Source organism: Siphateles boraxobius, unplaced genomic scaffold (genome assembly GCF_051911475.1).
Source record: "Siphateles boraxobius isolate OS27281-9 unplaced genomic scaffold, OSU_SipBor_1 41, whole genome shotgun sequence".
Classification (NCBI taxonomy): Eukaryota; Metazoa; Chordata; class Actinopteri; order Cypriniformes; family Leuciscidae; genus Siphateles; species Siphateles boraxobius.
The window spans coordinates 42,173,861-42,193,946 of NW_027509042.1; the positions used below are offsets into that span (position 1 = coordinate 42,173,861).

Here is a 20,086-nt window from a genome sequence, read left to right on the forward strand (position 1 = left end):
TAAAAGAGTTGATCTAGAACTCTGGGTGTTGTTAATATAGATACTAGACAAAAATACTGACTCTAGATTTAGACTCTTTGAGGGTCTCAAAACATTAAACACTTGTGCAATTCTGTAAAGATATGACCAACAGCATATTTCTTGACTTAGATTTAGAAATAACTCTTATGAAACCCCCACTAATGTCAAGACTTGTTATTGTATAAACATTAGTTCATAATAAATGGCAACGGCATATACAAGACTAATAAGATCTCCGCAATAATAGTTACCTATTATTACCTATTATATAATAGTTACCTCAGTTACCTATGAGTCTGAAACTCACCTGCCTCAACAAAAGCAGCCCGTCGAAACTCCCGAGCCGAAGCTTGTGTTCTGGTTACGAATCCAGGAATGTTGCATGAACCGAAAAAGCCACTGACATTTAAAACCGGTCAGTTTAAACACCCCAAACTGGCTTTAGACTCATTTTGTAACCAGATCAGCCTGACAGCCTGGATGCATTTGACCAATATCATCGCACTGGATTGCGACGGCTCATTACAAAGCCACAGCACGGGCTCGAGAAGCTTGAAGGTGTGTGTATGTGTGTGTGTGTGCGCGCGCGCTCGCGCCTGTGTGTGTTTTCTTCGTAGATGTTTTACGACAGGCCGAACTCCTTTACGTTGCCTATGTGGAGCTCGTGTGAGTCGCAAAGGCGTGCCTGAAACTCGCGTTCATTACGTAATCTAATTAATATTCATGATCACGCATTTATCAATTCGTCAACTGATTAGCGATCACCACATGCCAACGTCAGAACGTATTCCCCGTCAGCCAATCAAGTAGGCTCACTGCATAAACATGGCTGTGCGTAATTAATATTAATAAGATGCCTTCAACTTATAAGGACAGGTAAGTAAGCGAATATACTTTTCTTTAATATCTTTGATATGAATGTTATCCTCATATACAATAGCTGATGTTTAACATGTTATTAATGTTTTTATGACGCTATGGAATTCTTGTGTATTTTTCGAAATGTTACATGTATATTTTGCTGGAAATAAACTTTTTATAAAAACTTAGGACAGGTAAATTCAGTTCTGCCTCAACAATTCGGCCGTCGCTGTTTTTAAATCTAAAGTTAGTGTAACTAAATCTATAATTTCTTTGTAACTTTTACGTTATTTGGACATATACACATTGCAAGATTAATATCAAAAATAAAATAAAATGCAGCGTCTATATGTGATATATGAGCGCTCCCTGTTGGCCAAAGAGCAAAATACAGAAATACTTCAGTACAGTTCATCAAATGCAACAAATTCTTGGAAATTAAAACACAACAATTAGATCAGGAAATAAGTTCAGTAAGTGATCAAGAACAATTAAAGAAAAATAATGTAATTATATAACAATAAAACCTTATTGTAAAGTGTTATCTATATTAGTTAACATGAACTAACACTGAACAATACATCTACATCACTTATTAACATTAGTAAATGATAATCCTAGCATTTACTAATACAATTATAAGATTTAAAGTTGTATCTGTTTACATTAATGCACTGTGAGCTAACATGACATTTTTTATTTACTAACAAAGGTTAATAAATGCTGTAAAAATACAGCTCATTGTTAGTTCATGTATGTGATTAACTAATTAAAAATGCATTAACTAATGTTAACATATGATACGTTTTTGTAAAGTGTTACCGATAATTAGTTATCTGACATTATTATTTATTTGGCAGGAACTTAAAGTTTAGAATTTCACTGTGAATCTACTGCTATAAGAAAAGCCAAAAAGAAAAAGAAAAATGACTGGACACAAAAGAGTAAAGAAACAGAGTAAGAATATATTTATCATATGTCTAAATACAGTTAACATAGAAAAAAAACAGTGAATACAATATCAGTCACAGTTAAAACTGCTCGGTCCTTCAGTTTGATCATGATTGCGCGTTCAGGATCACATTTTGAGGCAGTGTTGAGGCCGTTTGAACAGCACAGCGTTGATGGTTTGGTTTATTTCTTCACAGGGTTAAAACATGTGCAGTTTCTTCATAGACAGCATGAGGAGGGGTTTGGAAATCTGAACACAGAGATACACACAAACACATGTACTGTACACACACCCACACGTTCACGGTCACAGGCTGAGTGGGTGATGTACTAATAATCCTCTCTCTCTCTCACACACACACACACACACACACACACACACACACACACACACACACACTTGACATCTGGCTCTCAGCATTCATGGCTCAGATTGATGACCTCACTCATAGGAGCTGGATCAAATCCAGTGATCTGCAGTTAGTTCATGATGTGATTGGCTGCTGTGAACATCAAACCTCTGATCACACACTGACAGGCTTCATCCCAAATCGTATACTTCCCTACTATATAGTACCGGTAACCGAAAAACAGTATGTGACAAAGAAGTATGTCTGAATTCACAGTACTCATAAAAATAATAAAAAGAGTAGGCAAAAAGTACCCGGATGACCTACTTCTTCCGGAGAGATTCTGTAGTGTGCATATCATGGACATTTTACCATCCCATGAGGCCACGGGAGAGGATTTGTGAATGACAGTGAGGGGAACCAACTGATACTGGTGGGTCACATGATAATGACAACATGGCGAATGTAGTGCAGATTACATTCATACTATATAGAACATACTTTTTTAGTGATTGTCAAGTAATTACTTATTCAAAATAAGTACCTACTCAAGAGAATATGCAATTTTGGACGCAGCCATGGTCTAATGGGAATAGCACACTAACAGTACATACTGTAGTATGTGGAATACTTGGGTGACCTACTACATTAGTCAGAATGTGCAGCATACAGATGAGCACACAGCATTGAATAGGACACAAGTCACGGCGTGTCTTTCTTTCATTTTTCTGTTCATAATGAAAGTGAAAACGTTGCATAAAGTGAAAAAATTCACAGTCAATTTGAGCATACAGTATTTGACATTTAAAGACCCATCAAAGTTTAACTTCCTGTTTATCAAAAGGACTTGCTTGTCCCAGATAGCTAATAGTAGGGCTGCACGATTTAGGGGAATAAAATCTATTGTGATTTTTCTGATAAAAACTGTGATAGTGATTAAATAAAAAAGCTCTAGGTTTGCTGTGCTGGTTTGTAGGGCTGCACAATTTTGTCAAAAACGTAGTGATTATATATCAATATGAGTATAATAATAATAATATTACTAAATAATAAACAAAATATTACTATTGTAATATCACTGTAAATTTAAAAACAAATCAAGCCGCTCAGAGACGCTGAAAACACTATCAATACATGCAGTGAATACATTTCTTTAATTAAATAGCAGCCTTTGTGATTTGATAACCGCACTATATCACAATTTCGGTTTTATTTTAGTAATCGTGCAGCCCTGGCTAATAGGCTTTTAGTTTAGGTCATAGACATTAAGAATGATTTTATACCTGCTATTGCTACTCATGAAACATCTAGGCAGCTGGTATGTGCTCTTTCTAAAGAGCATTTGATTGGCTAAAAATGTAGATACGCCCATAAGTGCAAGATGATGTCATCAATATTTTGGTCTGTAAAGAGAGGGAATATAGACCAATGAGATTTCACTGTGGGTGGGCCACCGTAGTATACAAACCAAGTGAATGACAAAATAACAAAATGTAGCAGCTGGTTAGGTAGATTAACATGGAATATATGTATCGCTAGTTGCCTGGGTCAAGATTTGTGTGAGAAAGGAAATGGCCAGGTTTAGGAGAAGTCCCACATGCCGTCCTCTGGCTCAGTGTCGCTGGGAGACGGGGTGTTGCAGGTCTGGGTCGGTGTCCCGGATGGAGGCGTGTCTGGAGGACAGGACACTGGCACGGCCGGATACATCAAACTAAGGAAAGAGTCCCTCGTGTGTTTCTTCACCTGGAAGACACACAGATCAATGCATGAATTACACAGACTGAAGATTTTAGGTTACACTCGAAGACTGAAGATTTAGTGAAAGCTTGATGAAAGGGTGAATCTACCTGTCTGAAAAAGGGGTGGCTGAGGAGAGCAGTCGCAGACGGCCTGAACAACAAACACACATATTGCATGGGGTTCAGTAAAGATAAAGGGCCAGTTTCACTAAACAGGGCAAATTAGCGCGAGAACGCAATCCCATAAAAGCGGCGATAGGAGTGGAGAGTTCTGTGCTTGATCTACTGAGGACGCACAAATTAATGAACACAGACATAATGGCCAACACAATCTACCGAGAGCAGCGCAAAATAGCGTCAGGTTTAAGACGTGCTTTTTTTGGGGCGGTAAATAATGGCACAAATACCAGTAAAATTGACGAGCGCAAACCTTAATAAATAAATAAATAAAATGTATATATTTTTTGCAATTCATTAAAAATATTTTTTGTGTGTTATGTCTATGGAATTATTTAGCTGTTTTTTTACCTTGTATATTTGCAGCAAACCCCAACAGATAAATGTATCACATTGTATAAACTAAACTTCTGAGAGTACATTTTTGTAAATAAAGTGGCCATATCAAAGTTTTTTTTTTTTTTTTCCCTTAAGTCCACTTCTAATGTTAATAAAGTTTTTGTGCAAAAAAGTACCAGAATAGTAATAGAATAGTAACATCATGTTGCAATCCGTAAATTGCCATAAAACCTTATGCAAATATGTATATATATATATATATATATATATATATATATATTATTTTTTACATATTTGGTATAAAGTTCCTATATACAATTTGATTACAAAAATGTAATCTTAATGTCAGGTTGAGAAGGGTTATTCATGTCTACAATACTAATAAAATCTAACCCTAAAGTGTAGGTTTTTGTATTATTTAAAATTTCCACTGAAGTCCACTTATAATATTAGTAAAGTTTTAACATTTTTAATAAGAAATCGGTATATATGTATGATTTCTGAAGGATCATGTACCATTGAAGACTGGAGTAATGATGCTGAAAATTCAGCGTTGTATCACAGGAATAAATTATATTTTCAAATATATTACAATTGCTATATATTACAATTTACAATTTCTGTATTTTTTTATCAAATAAATGCAGCCTTGGTGAGCAGAAAAGCCTTTCAAAAACATTACAAAATCTTACAGATCCCAAACTTATAGTGTGCATGTTGAAGTTCTTATAAAAGCTTGATCTGTCCATTTTGAGCTCTGGAAGTGTAGTGTGTTTGCGAAGGGTCTCCCGGTGTGTACCTGCGTTCAGGCTGCATCTGCAGGCACAGTTGGACCAGGTTGTGTAGTGTGACCGAGTGGTTTTTGGGGGCGGGGCTTTGAGGTCTCTCTGCAGTGGCAGCACGAGTCAGACTTCCAGTCGCAACACTCTCGCCGATCCCAGAATCCACACCGGAGCGAGACACCTTGAGCGCCCCCATGTCTCCGAGCGGGTAAGGTGGGACGTCGAGGAGACAACAGTGAGAACCCCGCAGCTTCTGAAGCAGCATCTGAAGAAGAAGAAGAAACAGGAAGTGAGTGTTCAGTGACCATAGTTGCATGCTCACACATGAAGAACGGCAGTACCAGAGTGGGCGGCATGTCCTGGAACGGCACTCTGCCACTGACCAGCTCACATGCCACGATTCCCAAGCTGTAGATGTCTGATTTCACTCCATAGCCATGAAGATCCTTCATCACAGAAAGAGAGATACAAAAATCCAACATAATGACTCGTTATACGTATATACGTTTATAATTGATGTTGGTCCTGACCTTGACCGGGTCTTATAATTAGGAATGGACAAAATATTAGTACTGTATTGGTTATAGGCCAATATTAGTGAACCGATTTTTTAGATGAACTGCTTTAGGACGATTTTTATGTATACGTATATACTCACACACACACACAATACTTTCAAATGTGTCCAAACTTTTGACCAGTAGTGTATAGGTCAGAAATCATTCTAATATGCTGATTTGGTGCTGAAGAAACATTTCTTCTTCTTATCAATGATGAAAAGAGTTGTGGAGTTTAATATTTTTGTGTAAATCTTAAAATTGTTTTTTTCTGAATTCTTTGCTGAATATAAAGTTCAAAAGAACGGCATTTATTTGAAATAGAAATCTTTCGTAACATTAAAAATAAGTTTACTGTCACTTTTGATCAATTTAATGCATCCTTGCTGAATAAAAATATGAATTTCTTTAAAAAGACATACTGACACCAAACTTTTGAAACGTAGCATGTATATCAGACAGTTTTGGATATTTAATTGTGCATGGTCATTTTTTACATTTATATTGCTCCTGTCATAATCAAATGCTCACTTCATTTTTTTTTATATATTGTTTGTTGTTTTATACAATCTATAATGCCGCTGTATGGAACAGCTTTCTAATCTGGACTGTCACCTGTCGCAGAAGCTCGGGGCTCAGCCACGGCAGGAGAGACGGACTGTGCTGAGGCATGTCAAACACAGCTCTCATCCTCTTGCCATCCTTCATCAGACTGTACACACTCTGAAGCCCTGACAAACACACACGGCCTTCAGCTGACAGCAGCACATGACTCGCCTTCACACCTCTGCAGGAGAAGAGAGAAGAGATGAGATGAGAAGACAGGAGAAGAAGCAAGGTTAAATGGATAGTTCACTCAAAAATGCTGGGTTGTTTCATTATGGGTCATTCCAAACCCATAAGACTTGTTTTCATCTTCGGAACTCAAATTAAGATTTTTTTTTTTGTGATTATTTATTTATGATTTTCAAGGTTGAACGTGGTCCACATGTGCGACCACAGATAACTATGTACAAGACCAGGGTTTGCTTGTAAAAACAATGAAATAAATAATAATAACAATAATAATAAAAATAAAAAAATATATATATATATATAAAAATAATGAAAATGATGTACGATAGGTAAATGAATAAATTAGGGGGTGGATTAACAACACCAGCACAGTCCAGGATTTACACTGCTCCTTCTTAATAACGTTCAGAAACAATCAGTACAGGTGGCCTATTGAGTTATTATATGAGATAGCTTTGTAACAAATTCAAGGCCTTAAGTGTTTTTGGTTTGGCTTTGTTAATTCTCGCTGTAGTTAGTTCTAATAGTGCAATGTATTTAAATTCTATAAACCACAATTTGGCCGCTGGGATTGTAGGCTCATGCCAAATCTTAAAGATTATCTTTTTGGCTGTAGTTAGAGCAGTGTGAAGAATCCTACACTGGCTGACAGTCAGGTAAAGTAAGATATTTTTAATGAAATCTGAGAGATTTCTGTCATTGAAAGTCTATTTACCCAAAACTCTGATGGTCCAAATCGTTCATAAAGAAATCATAAAATAAATCTATATTTATTGAGAGGTTTAATCCAAATCTGATGAAGAGACTTGATCGCTTTATACGATTGAACGGATTAAATTTAGGCTATTATTCACATAAACATTTATCAGCGAACATAAACAGAAGCTCAAACATGCTGCGTGAAACGCGAGAATGAATCTCATTGGTTCTCATGCCTCAAGCAAGCATGCTTGAGCTTCTGTTTGCCATATTTGAATCAATGTTTATATGTAAATAAAAGCCTACATTAATCATATAAAGCGATAGTATCTCTTCAGAAGACTTGTGCTGCGTCCCAATTCCCATACTATCCATCCTAAAAAGTATTAGAAATTAGAATGAATGTGTTTAAATCATAGTATGTTGTAATGTGTATTTCATTTGCTCTACCGTTTCCGGTTAAAATACAAAGTGCAGATCCTGATCACTGCTCACTCAAACGCACAATATTGCCCACAACCAATTGTGGTTTGGACGAGGATTCGTTTAGAACTACAAACACGAATAAGTGTTAAAAAAAACTACAAACATGGTGGATGTGCGAGACCAAGAAGTAGAGAGGTTTAGATAAAGGGGTTTGAGTGATTACCAAACGAAAAGATATTTATTCAATGTTATCCACATTATATTTAATACGCAACAGCATTTTTAACTTTTATAAAAATACGTTTGATCGGTAACTTTTAAACAAATCATTATGCAAACAGAAGGAGAGTCTCTGCATGAAAGACTCACGACTGGCAGATCAACGTGCTACTGCGTTTCTCTCCGATACGGTAGGAAATTAAATTAATTGATATGGAGGATTTTAACAATGACGAGATGATTAAGAGGGCAGTTTAAACGGTGACAGGATGCACGTACCTAATCGACAGAGCGGTCCGTTAAACACACAATTATGATGAAGTAGTTTGTCCCTAAGCTTGCCTACTCTACACACTCAAAAGTATGTACTTTTCTTCTCAAAAACAGTACATATTTTAGGGCGTAGAATAAGTAGGCAAATCTCTTTATGAAAGTTTTGAAACATCAGAGTTTTGGGTGAATAGACTTTCAAGGAGGGATAGAAATCTTTTCATTTGTGTTCCGAAGATGAACAAAAGTCTGATGGGTTTGGCATGACTTGAAGGACATTTTTCATTTTTGGGTGAACTATCCCTTTAATTCAAGCCTCAGTGAAACCAAGCCCTCGTGCGCTCACCTGTGCACGTAGCCCATGTGATGCAGGTACTCGAGCGCTCGGAGAACTCCGTACAGCAGGTACGCCATCAGAGACTCGCTCATTCCATCCGGAAAGTACGACCTGAGCAGAGAGTCTGCAGAACCTGAATGAGACGCGTGCAGAGAAATCATGAGGGAAAGATGGGGACAGAAAAAGAAGGTAAGAGACAGGTGAGTGTGGACTCTTACCGTAACTCATGAGAGGAGACAGAACCCAGAGCTGACAGCAGGAGCTGAACACCAGTCTGGACGTGAGCAGGTTCGGGTGACGGAACCGTCTGGACAGCAGAACCTCATTCTGCAATTAATATGCACAAACTATGAATACACAAGCATATTGCATGTCTGAGAAAAAGTTGTAAGTGTCTAAAATCTGAAAATGCCCTCACAATTACAGTCAATCCTCTTCAACCAACGCGAGGACAATCATCATAACAGGGCCAAAAAGTTGTTGCAAACATCAATGCTGTTATTTTTCTGAATAATGACGTCAGCCTGTTTCTTAAACAAATCATCGTATGTCTTCAAAAACCTTAAAATATAATACACAAGTCTTATGGGCTACTTTTTATAATGTTTTGGTCATTTTTGGAGCTTAATGATTATTTCATACACCAACAGTCACTATGAAAATAACCTCATGTTACAAAAACGATCATAAAAAATTCCCCTTTCTCATTTTACTAAGAGTGTGCACCGGTACTACAGTAGATATATATATTTTATGCAGTGTGCTTTCATTACTATAATCTCATTGATTTTTACTACAACAACATTCATGTTTAAATAATATTAATATATAATAATAAATGTATATTATTTTCCAATAATGTTATACTGTATTATATAATATAATATATAGTGTTACTATTAACATTTCACATTTAAAAGCTCACTTCATAAACAAAAACAGATGAAGTCAATAGAAATGCCAATACCATAAAAGTTTGAAAAGTTTAAAGATTTTTACATATTTTTTTCTAAAGTTTCAATAGACGATGTGATTTCAAATGATATATTTCTGACTATTATTTCATATGTCAAAGCTTCATTTACAAACAGTAGAGATCAATGGTAAGATCTCATAAGTGTATTACACACCATCAGCTGCAGCAGCTCATCTTCTGTACACTCGTCCAGGTTTGTGTTTTTTACTGCCACCAGTCTGCCAGACGGTGTGTGACGCGCCATGTTCACCTGACTGAGGTTATTAAAGCCCCGGCCTGCACATATATACAAAAAAATGCACGCACACATAAGCATTAAGAACAGAGTAAGACATATGGAAGTACATGACATAAACAAGATTCCAGGGAATAACTAACTTAAATAATACTTAAGACATGATCCCTACCCAGTTGTGACAGCAACTGATAGTGGGCGGAGTCAGTGGAAAGATCTCTGATGTCATCTCCATCCGTCAACACCGAACACGGAGAGACGTCACTGCTCTGTCACACACATTAACACAGCAAATAAACGACAGAAACACACGCCCACATATGAACAAACACACACACACACACATACACACACACACGTTAGATGTTCGCTAAGGGAATTCTGGTGAAGACTTCAAATGTCAATAGAACATAATGAGACACTTTCTGTCCTGAGAATGACACTAATGTGATGCTGGAGGACCGAGCAGATTTTCCAGTGACTGGAACATGGAAGAATATTCACAGGTCTCAGATCAGTTTTATCCTGCATGATAGTGTAATGACTGAGAAACAGGGTTATTACCGTTAACTAAAGCTATTAAAAACACGTCAAGCTGAAGTAAAATAAAATCTAAATATTAGATGAAAAAGTTGAACACAATTAGAAATCTTGCCTTGGTGTTTCGACTGCCATTGAGCTACAGTAGTAGTGTTTCGTAATTAGAAATGAAAAAATATTAAACTAAGCGATTATTACATCACTCATAATGCTTTATGAGGGTTCACTCAGTTCCCCATTAGTACAAGTTTTAAACATTGCTTTTTTTTCTTGCTTTGAATAATTTCGTTATATTGAATTTCATAACCAAGTCTTGTTGCAGAAACAGAACATGCATTGCATCACTTTGAACTTTATAGGCTGATTGAGTTATGTTCAAATCTCTTTGCAATTAAGCCGGATTTGATATTATTCATGTAGCTTCTATAAATATGTCAACACTAGTACAATTTATACTTTAGCTAACTTCAGCTCATAACTTTTTTATTGAATAATACTAGTCGACCATGTATAATAATTCTAGACCATGAACGGGAAAGTGACTCAGCAGAGTGCAATAAAAGACTAAATATTTCTGTCACAGGAGGGGAATCACAGACGCCTTCAACCTTCAGACAAAGACATGGGACAATAACACAAGTGAGCTTTCATCCAGATCGATGGGACAGAAAAACTGCTTTGTGACGCCCAACACAATGGAGCCACTCAGAACACACTTGAGCACAACAACAATCTGAAACTCACTGGAGCTTGTGCTGAATATCCAGTGACGTTTCAATTGGCATGACTGATGTGTCCATCGCAAGACATAGTATCTACAGGGACTTTCACACTGACAATTATTTGCAGTGACAAAGTGACTGTGATTTAAAGTGACGTGGGCAACAGAGGCCGTTGGCAATGCAACAAAGTTAAGCTGAGTTCACAATTTCATAATGGATATTTAGGTATCAAACAGGACACAGATTTAAAATGGAATTATTATTATTATTGAACATGATGATATTAATAATGATTGGAATGAATATAATGAATGAATATATAATTTCACCTAATATTTTGTAACTGTATCCTGTTAATACACCCTTGGTGAGCATTAATATTATGTGAGTGTGTGTGTGTGTATGTGTATATACAGGTCCTTCTAAAAAAATTAGCATATTGTGATAAAGTTCATTATTTTCCATAATGTAATGATAAAAATTTAACTTTCATATATTTTAGAATCATTGCACACCAACTGAAATATTTCAGGTCTTTTATTGTTTTAATACTGATGATTTTGGCATACAGCTCATGAAAACCCAAAATTCCTATCTCAAAACATTAGCATATCATGAAAAGCGTCTCTAAACAAGCTATTAACCTAATCATCTGAATCAACTAATGAACTCTAAACACCTGCAAAAGATTCCTGAGGCTTTTAAAAACTCCCAGCCTGTTTCATTACTCAAAACCGCAATCATGGGTAAGACTGCCGAACTGACTGCTGTCCAGAAGGCCATCATTGACACCCTCAAGCAAGAGGGTAAGACACAGAAAGAAATTTCTGAACAAATAGGCTGTTCCCAGAGTGCTGTATCAAGGCACCTCAGTGGGAAGTCTGTGGGAAGGAAAAAGTGTGGCAGAAAACGCTGCACAACGAGAAGAGGTGACCGGACCCTGAGGAAGATTGTGGAGAAGGAATGATTCCAGACCTTGGGGGACCTGCGGAAGCAGTGGACTGAGTCTGGAGTAGAAACATCCAGAGCCACCGTGCACAGGCGTGTGCAGGAAATGGGCTACACGTGCCGCATTCCCCAGGTCAAGCCACTTTTGAACCAGAAACAGCGGCAGAAGCGCCTGACCTGGGCTACAGAGAAGCAGCACTGGACTGTTGCTCAGTGGTCCAAAGTACTTTTTTCGGATGAAAGCAAATATTGCATGTCATTCGGAAATCAATGTGCCAGAGTCTGGAGGAAGACTGGGGAGAAGGAAATGCCAAAATGCCTGAAGTCCAGTGTCAAGTACCCACAGTCAGTGATGGTCTGGGGTGCCATGTCAGCTGCTGGTGTTGGTCCACTGTGTTTTATCAAAGGCTGGGTCAATGCAGCTAGCTATCAGGAGATTTTGGAGCACTTCATGCTTCCATCTGCTGAAAAGCTTTATGGAGATGAAGATTTCATTTTTCAGCACGACCTGACACCTGCTCACAGTGCCAAAACCACTGGTAAATGGTTTACTGACCATGGTATTACTGTGCTCAATTGGCCTGCCAACTCTCCTGACCTGAACCCCATAGAGAATCTGTGGGATATTGTGAAGAGAAAGTTGAGAGACGGAAGACCCAACACTCTGGATGAGCTTAAGGCCGCTATCGAAGCATCCTGGGCCTCCATAACACCTCAGCAGTGCCACAGGCTGATTGCCTCCATGCCACGCCGCATTGAAGCAGTCATTTCTGCAAAAGGATTCCCGACCAAGTATTGAGTGCATAACTGAACATAATTATTTGAAGGTTGACTTTTTTTGTAGTAAAACCACTTCTTTTATTGGTCGGATGAAATATGCTAATTTTTTGAGATAGGAATTTTGGGTTTTCATGAGCTGTATTCCGAAATCATCAGTATTAAAACAATAAAAGACCTGAAATATTTCAGATGGTGTGCAATGAATCTAAAATATATGAAAGTTTAATTTTTATGATTACATTATGGAAAATAATGAACTTTATCACAATATGCTAATTTTTTGAGAAGGACCTGTATATATATATATATATATATATATATATATATATATATATATATATATATATCGATTTTTTGAAACCCTCTACCTCCACCAGCTCCGCCTGCCTAGATTTGCTACAGGATTTGCAAAGTAACATGGCACTTCAAATGAGTGTTAAACATTTATATTTTTTTAATCCTTCATTCTAGAGATTCGTTCACAAACACTGATCATTCAATAATGAAACAAGTTAAGTCTTTATGAGTGAGTCATTGAATCATTCATTCAAACCATTTTAGTTTAATAATTAAACATTTTAGACTAAATAGACTGCAGCAATTAATAATTTGTCAGAACCTCCAGTAATTTACATTTACATTTTCATTTTATTAAGTTGTCCGTTCAGAAACGAGGTTGAATGTTGATCTCTATTTGAAACCAAAAACAATTGTGATGCTTAATTTGTCCAGAACCGTGGAGCTATAGTATATACAGTGATGTGAATAAGTTAGGACACCAATGCTAAAGTTGACTAAAAAGAGGAATAAAAAATCATCTTTTGTAAGGTGATCTTATTGCCTTAATTTAAAAAATGAGGAAAAATCCAACCTTTAAGGACACCAATTTTCTTTGTGAATGAATAATGTACTGTGAATAAATAAATGTTCTTCCTTAAAATACAGGAAGAATTCCTGCATACGTCAGGACACCCCTGTTCCCATAGAGACAGGCAGATTTTTATTTTTAAAGGACAGTTATTTCATGGATCCAGGATACTGTGCATCCTGATAAAGTTCCCTTGGCCTTTGGAATCAAAAAAGCCCCACATCATCACACACGCTTCACCATACCTAGAGATTGGTGTCCTTAAAGGTTGGATTTTTCCTCATTTTTCTAATTATGGCATTAAGATCAATTTCCAAAAGATTATTTTTTTATTCCTCTTTTTAGGCAACTTTAGCATGGGTGTCCTAACTTATTCACATCACTGTATAGATAGATAGAAACATGCATATATACATACACAAATATAATACAGTATAATATTGACAGTACTGCTTGTAGATTAAATAAATAAAAATATATCTGACATTTATGTTTCGTCACACAATCACTGTGTGACTACTACATTTCTTAGAATGGCAACTTCCGTAAATTCCTCTTCCTGTCATTCCCATGTAAACTTTATTTCAACACCCTGTGGTTTGTGGCCAATTCAATTCAAATTCTACCTGACACCACATTGAGCCAATTCCTAAATTTACAATTTTGACTCAGTCCTGCGAGCGATCAACAGTGCATTCATTTAATCACGGTCTGTGTGAAAGTCAATGCCTGACGCCTTCAAACACACCACTGCAGCCATGATGATCTGTTATTAAACTCCACTGACCGAGCACTGATGGCTGATGTCTTCATACTGCTCCTCTATGCAGATGGACTGGACGTGTGAGTGGGACGAGATACAGGTGCAGTCCTGAGGGGAAGAGGGGAGGAAAGATGAGACACACCCCCCACCCCACAAATGAATATGGAGATGAATATGAACATCCAAAGTATGAATGTGCATTAAAGGGTGGCCTGAAGGGCAAAGCAAGACGAGGCAAAAGGAAGAGATGATTATGGATATCAAACTAGCCATGTTTGATTAAGCTTTGTATATGTTCCAATGCAAATTCCAATATGAATGTTCCAATGCAAAAAGTCAACATGAACAAAAAAATAAGACAAATACATCTTACTTTCATAATGTGACGCATTACTGAGTAAAACAGGATCCATTGTAAGTTTGCTTTTACAAACTGAGGGACGAATCATGCTTATAGAACCTGTATTGAATCCGGAACATTAGAAGCGAGGCATGAACAGACACATGACACATCCAAAATAAAAGTTTGTGTTTACATAATATATGTGTGTGTACTGTGTATAATTATTTTGTATATATAAATACATACACATGCATGTATATATTGAAGAAATATTTGCTTATATATAGTGCATATATATATATAATTTGTATTAAATATAAATATTTTATACATAACACATTTTTCTAAAATATATACATGTATGTGTGTGTATTTATATATACAAAATAATTATACACAGTACACAAACATATATTATGTAAACACAAACTTTTATTTTGGATGCGATTAATCGTTTCACAGCCCGAATGAATTTATATATAATTATGAATTATGATTATTAATTATGATTATTATGAATAATGGTGGAAGAACACTTAACTGGAATTTCCCAGATTGTTCTTTTAAAATAGAATTGACGTCAAAATGTTCTTTTATAACATTAGTTAAAAACAATGCAATGGACATTTTGTATTGATGCCAAATGAACATCTGTTTTCATTGCTATTAATCTCTTTGACAGTATTTATTTATTTATGTATTACTGAGTGAAGCAGGATCCATTGTAACTATTACAGCAAACACTCTTTTTGTGTGTTTTTACACACTAAGGAACAAGTCGTGCTTAATATAGACCTTATTCACAGAAGTGCCATCTTTGATTTTTATCAAAGTGAATGAAAGCGAGGCTGTGAGGGACAGACGTACATCGCTTCAGTGGGTTGTACTGTTATTTAACTGTGTTTTTGGATTGTTCTGCTGATGAAACAGCAAAAATATCTTTCCAAGAAATTTCAGTCGACAAAAAACCTGAGCTGTGGAAAATTCTAAGTGATCTAGGAGCTTTACACAGCTTTTTACAGCGGATAGAAAACACGGCAAGTTTATCTATCACTCACCGCCTCGCTTTCATACCTATTAATATGCACAATATATCAGACACCATATCAGTATCGGCCAATATATGTTCATTTTTAATGTTATCGTTATCGGTCAGATATGAAAATTTGTCCGATATCTTAAAGCCGATAAATAATGGAATATTTGCTTCAGCTGAGACACTTCAGATGCGCACTGTTCAACATGATGGTTTTGAATTGCTTGAAATATGATTGGAATCACTTAAAAAAAGTAAAATACAGTTAAGTGCAACATGTGCAGCGCTAGTCTGTCATAGACTACATAAAATTATAATAATGAGAATATTATAATTGTGTGCTTTGGACATGCCTTGTAATGGTGAGACTTTTGTTTTTGTAATCAGGCTCTCAAAAATCATATAAAAATTTAGATTTATCGGCCAATACATCATTTATCAGCTTTCAAATATAAAGAATTATCGGTATCGGCCAAAATGTTCATATCGGTGCATCCCTAACACCTGTCATGGCGCTGCTCTGAATAAAGTCTATAGAGCTTTTATTGAATCCAGAACATTTCTTCATGAGTGAGACATTGACACAATCCTCTGGATTCATAGGTGAGGTGGAGAATCGGTGGATATTAATGAGGGCGTTTATTATTAAATGTGCTGATATCTAGGGACTAGAGAACAATCAGGCCATGGATTTTGTTCAGTGAACATCTTCAGTCCGTAAAAACATCCTTAAAGTGCTCCTACTACACTGAATACTAAACCCACTCCAGAATCAAAACCAAACATTTCTGATACCTAAAAACAAGACCTGCAGAAATAAACACAGAAAGCATGCATCATGAGCTTAGCACAAACAAGCTGGGAATAAAAGGATTCGACTCTCACCAGAAACGACATGAGGTGCTTTTGGCTGAGCTGATGCTTCACTGGAGTTCATTTATCTGATTCTGGAGACAGTGAAAAAAAAATTATTGCATCTGCAAAAAATACTTCAGTGGCTGTTTCCAGTGTGCCACGCTGCATTTGTCATTGCAAAAATAAAATTGCATGAAAAGCACAATGTTTTTCCGCTTACCTGGCTTTGCTCGGATTTCACTGCATAAAAAGACAGACTTCATCTCATTTCATGCTGCTCCATTAGAGTCCTATGAAACAAATCAAACGCTTTCAAACAAATATCAGATTTTCAGGGCTTAAATAACTGCATATGATCCAAATCCAAAGCTTTCATTAGAATTGCACACGTCTCCAATTTCTAACTGAAAGCTTATCGAGCTGATTTTTTCTCAGCAGTCTGATTTCAAGTATATCCTGTCTGATATTCCTCAGCATGGACCGGCGCCGTGTGCATGAACAGAGCATCCGGATTCAGTGTCTGCTCCGCTTGAATGAGTCTATGAGTCTGATCTCCTCTCTGACCCAGACATCATCATCATCATCGTCATCTTCAGTTATCTCGGCTGATAGGATGTCACATCTGTCTAGGCGCATCAGCTCTGATATCACCGCACATGACTTTGGGAACTACTGACCATTTTGTGTCGTTATGCAATTACTATTATCAGCATCGAAATGAGTTCATCCTTGCCAGATTACACTTTATTTATTTAATAAGGAAAATATTAAAGATTATTACATATTTACAACAATTGTAAATTAAATAAATACTGGTGCACAATGCAGCAGACATATAGATATACATCCCTGAATTGGATGAAATCTTAATGATTAATTATGTAATTATCAGATCAACTGACAGCATGGTGTCCTTCCTAGTCCTTGACAGTGAATGCATGTAGGTTAACAGGGTTAAGAAAAGAAAAATCTTCAAGAAAGAGCCATTGTGCACTAGAAGGCTCTAAAATAATCTAGACTTTAACATTAAATCCACCTTGTTTCATATAAATGTAAATAATGTTGCATTAGTGCATTTGGTGACTGTAATAGAGAATAATGACATTAATAATGCACGCTTAACACTATTTGCAACTGCTACCATAACTATTGTTTTATCATGCATAGCAATAATTTGCTGGGTTTGATGTGACGCTCAAAAACATATATAATACAAACAACTCACCACTGTTATGAATGTGGATGGAGGTTCATCTGCAAATTGATTTTGCACCCTTGGTTTTGAAGGTGAGCGTCACTTCTGGGCAGTTACAGTCACTTCGGTCACATCACAGTTTTATTCTATGAGTAAAATAGAATAACGCGGGGCATCTAATAACATTTGTAAGTTGACTTGCCAAAGCTTTTATTCACAGTCCCAGCTGATCACGCTCGACGTACCGGAGATATTTACACAATAAAGGTCTTTCATACATGTCGTAAATGAGCACCAGAGGTCTGTATATAATAAAAGTCTCTAAATAATTCCACTAAACTTGAAGGCTATACATAATAAAAGCACATACTATATGAATTCCCCTCTACCTTTTAAATGTTATTTTTTAATAATAGGAAGGGATCTAAAAACAGAGGCGATCTTAAATTAATTTGTTTTCAATTGGGACCTAAAATATTTAAATAGTTAAGATAATAAGATAAGATAATACTTTTATCACAAAATAAATATATTAAATAATAAGCAAAATAAATATATAAAATAATATAATTCCTGACCCCTCTGATGTTTACAATTTATCTATTATTTTATAATGATAATAATAATAATAATTATTATTATTATTATTATTATTATTATTGTTGTTATTATTATTATTATTATTATTATTATTATTATTATTATTATATTTAATTGGTTTGTGTCTGTTTAACATGTGCTGTTTATAAAACATTGAAAATGTATAATAATTATTGTAATTGTGACCCATACAAAATATATAAATAAATAAATAAATATTGCTGGGACTTTTACCACAAAATAAATGTCGCGGAATATATGACGTATTTATGGATCACTGACGCCAGATTTGCCCAAACTCTTTCCCAAATACCCCTCCCTCCTACCTCTGTTCGCTATTGTCTCCAACGCTCGAACTGACAGGAGCCACATGTACCACTGACGCTCGGATAAACGGATTTTACGTGAACTAAAGGTAAGAGAGATATTATTTTACGCTGTTTCACAGCTGGTGTACAGAGATGTGTGTGTGTGTGTGTATGTAGGATGAGTTTGACGGGTCACGGATGTGCTGCTGCTCATATGACCGTTGGGATGCAGATCAATCCATCTAGTTTAACCCACATTGTTGCCTGTATGTTTTTAAACGAGTGTTCAATATACGTGTATGTGTGTTTTCTGTTATAATTCTGCGCGTTTTAGAGATCTGGATAATCTGTGTGACATCTGCAGGGATTATGAAATCTGTTGCATCAGATCAAATGGGCTGCATCATCTCTGTTCTACTTTTCCTCATGTATTTGTGTTCAGATGTTATACATGATTTTCATCACATTCATCCTGCGCAGAGACAATTAATAATCCATCGTCATCACTAACATCTGATGGTTTATGAATTTTAGTTTTATGAACACGACCTTGGACTTTTAATTAACAGAAGTTCATACATGAGTGCTTTTACGATTATGTATTTATTAAGTATTAAGTGTGTGTGTTTGTGTGTGTATATATATATATATATATATATATATATATATATATATATATATATATATATATATATATATACACACACACACCCAGAGTAAATATATATACACACTCCCAGAGTAAATATAGCTAAACTCATAATAAAAACATTACATGTTTGTTGAGCAGCAAATCATCATATTAGAATGATTTCTGAACGATCATGTGACACTGAAGACTGGAGTAATGATGCTGAATATTCAGCTTTGCATCACAGGAATAAATTACATTTTACAGTTGTAATAATAATATTTCACATTTATACATTTCACATGTATTATCTGATTGTTTGTTTATTGTTTGCTAACAGATTTAACAACTTTAATTAAAAGAAAAGAATGTAAGCTAAAAATGTATTTGTTTATATAACAGTTTCTAAGCGATGTCACACGTTTTTTAGGCCAAAACATTTTTTGTCACATACAGCGAACATCTCCTCACTATCCGCTAGCTGCCTGTCCTCTGAACACACTGTAAGAAAAACACGATCTCTGCAGACACAAACGGCAACAAAAACAAACTGGGCTAACCCACACCACGAAACATAACAAACTGTTCCAGCCAATAACCGACAAGAAGGGTTTGGGGGTGCGGTTTGGGGGGTTAGTGCGCGGATGAGGAGGAGGGAGGGTCTAGCTAGCCTCCGTTTTGTTTGACAATACTTCGAACGTCAACAAGACGTGACGTCACGCGACATCTGCACCTTTAACATCTGGATCAGACACAGCGCTGA

At 36.1% G+C, this 20,086-nt stretch overlaps 3 protein-coding genes across 15 annotated transcripts in view; 1 reads left to right on the forward strand and 2 right to left on the reverse strand.

Annotated features, from left to right (window-relative positions):
• The window catches only part of nbeal1 (neurobeachin-like 1), a 70,139-nt gene extending 69,487 nt beyond the window's left edge, over nucleotides 1–652 (reverse strand). For 7 of the 10 annotated variants that reach the window (XM_077199761.1, XM_077199760.1, XM_077199756.1 and 4 more), the window contains exon 1: nucleotides 329–652. The gene's annotated coding sequence lies outside the window, so the exon portion shown is untranslated. The remainder of the gene's footprint in view (nucleotides 1–328) is intronic. The other 3 variants (XM_077199757.1, XM_077199759.1, XM_077199753.1) reach the window with 1 other exon arrangement.
• Nucleotides 653–1,829: 1,177 nt separating this feature from the next.
• stradb (STE20 related adaptor beta) lies at nucleotides 1,830–18,013 on the reverse strand. Its single transcript, XM_077199763.1, has 13 exons — nucleotides 17,815–18,013; nucleotides 16,810–16,879; nucleotides 16,620–16,681; nucleotides 14,380–14,463; nucleotides 9,907–10,003; nucleotides 9,654–9,775; nucleotides 8,742–8,850; nucleotides 8,533–8,656; nucleotides 6,393–6,564; nucleotides 5,562–5,666; nucleotides 5,238–5,485; nucleotides 4,031–4,073; nucleotides 1,830–3,926 (listed from the first exon to the last, which is right to left on the reverse strand). Exons 3-13 carry the CDS (start codon nucleotides 16,629–16,631, stop codon nucleotides 3,765–3,767), a joined length of 1,278 nt encoding a protein of 425 aa, XP_077055878.1. The 5' UTR covers nucleotides 16,632–16,681; nucleotides 16,810–16,879; nucleotides 17,815–18,013; the 3' UTR covers nucleotides 1,830–3,764.
• Nucleotides 18,014–18,616: 603 nt separating this feature from the next.
• The window catches only part of trak2 (trafficking protein, kinesin binding 2), a 30,699-nt gene continuing 29,229 nt past the window's right edge, over nucleotides 18,617–20,086 (forward strand). For 2 of the 4 annotated variants that reach the window (XR_013193071.1, XM_077199765.1), the window contains exon 1: nucleotides 18,683–18,799. The gene's annotated coding sequence lies outside the window, so the exon portion shown is untranslated. Of the gene's footprint in view, nucleotides 18,800–20,086 lie in introns of all 4 variants that reach the window. The other 2 variants (XR_013193072.1, XM_077199764.1) reach the window with 2 other exon arrangements.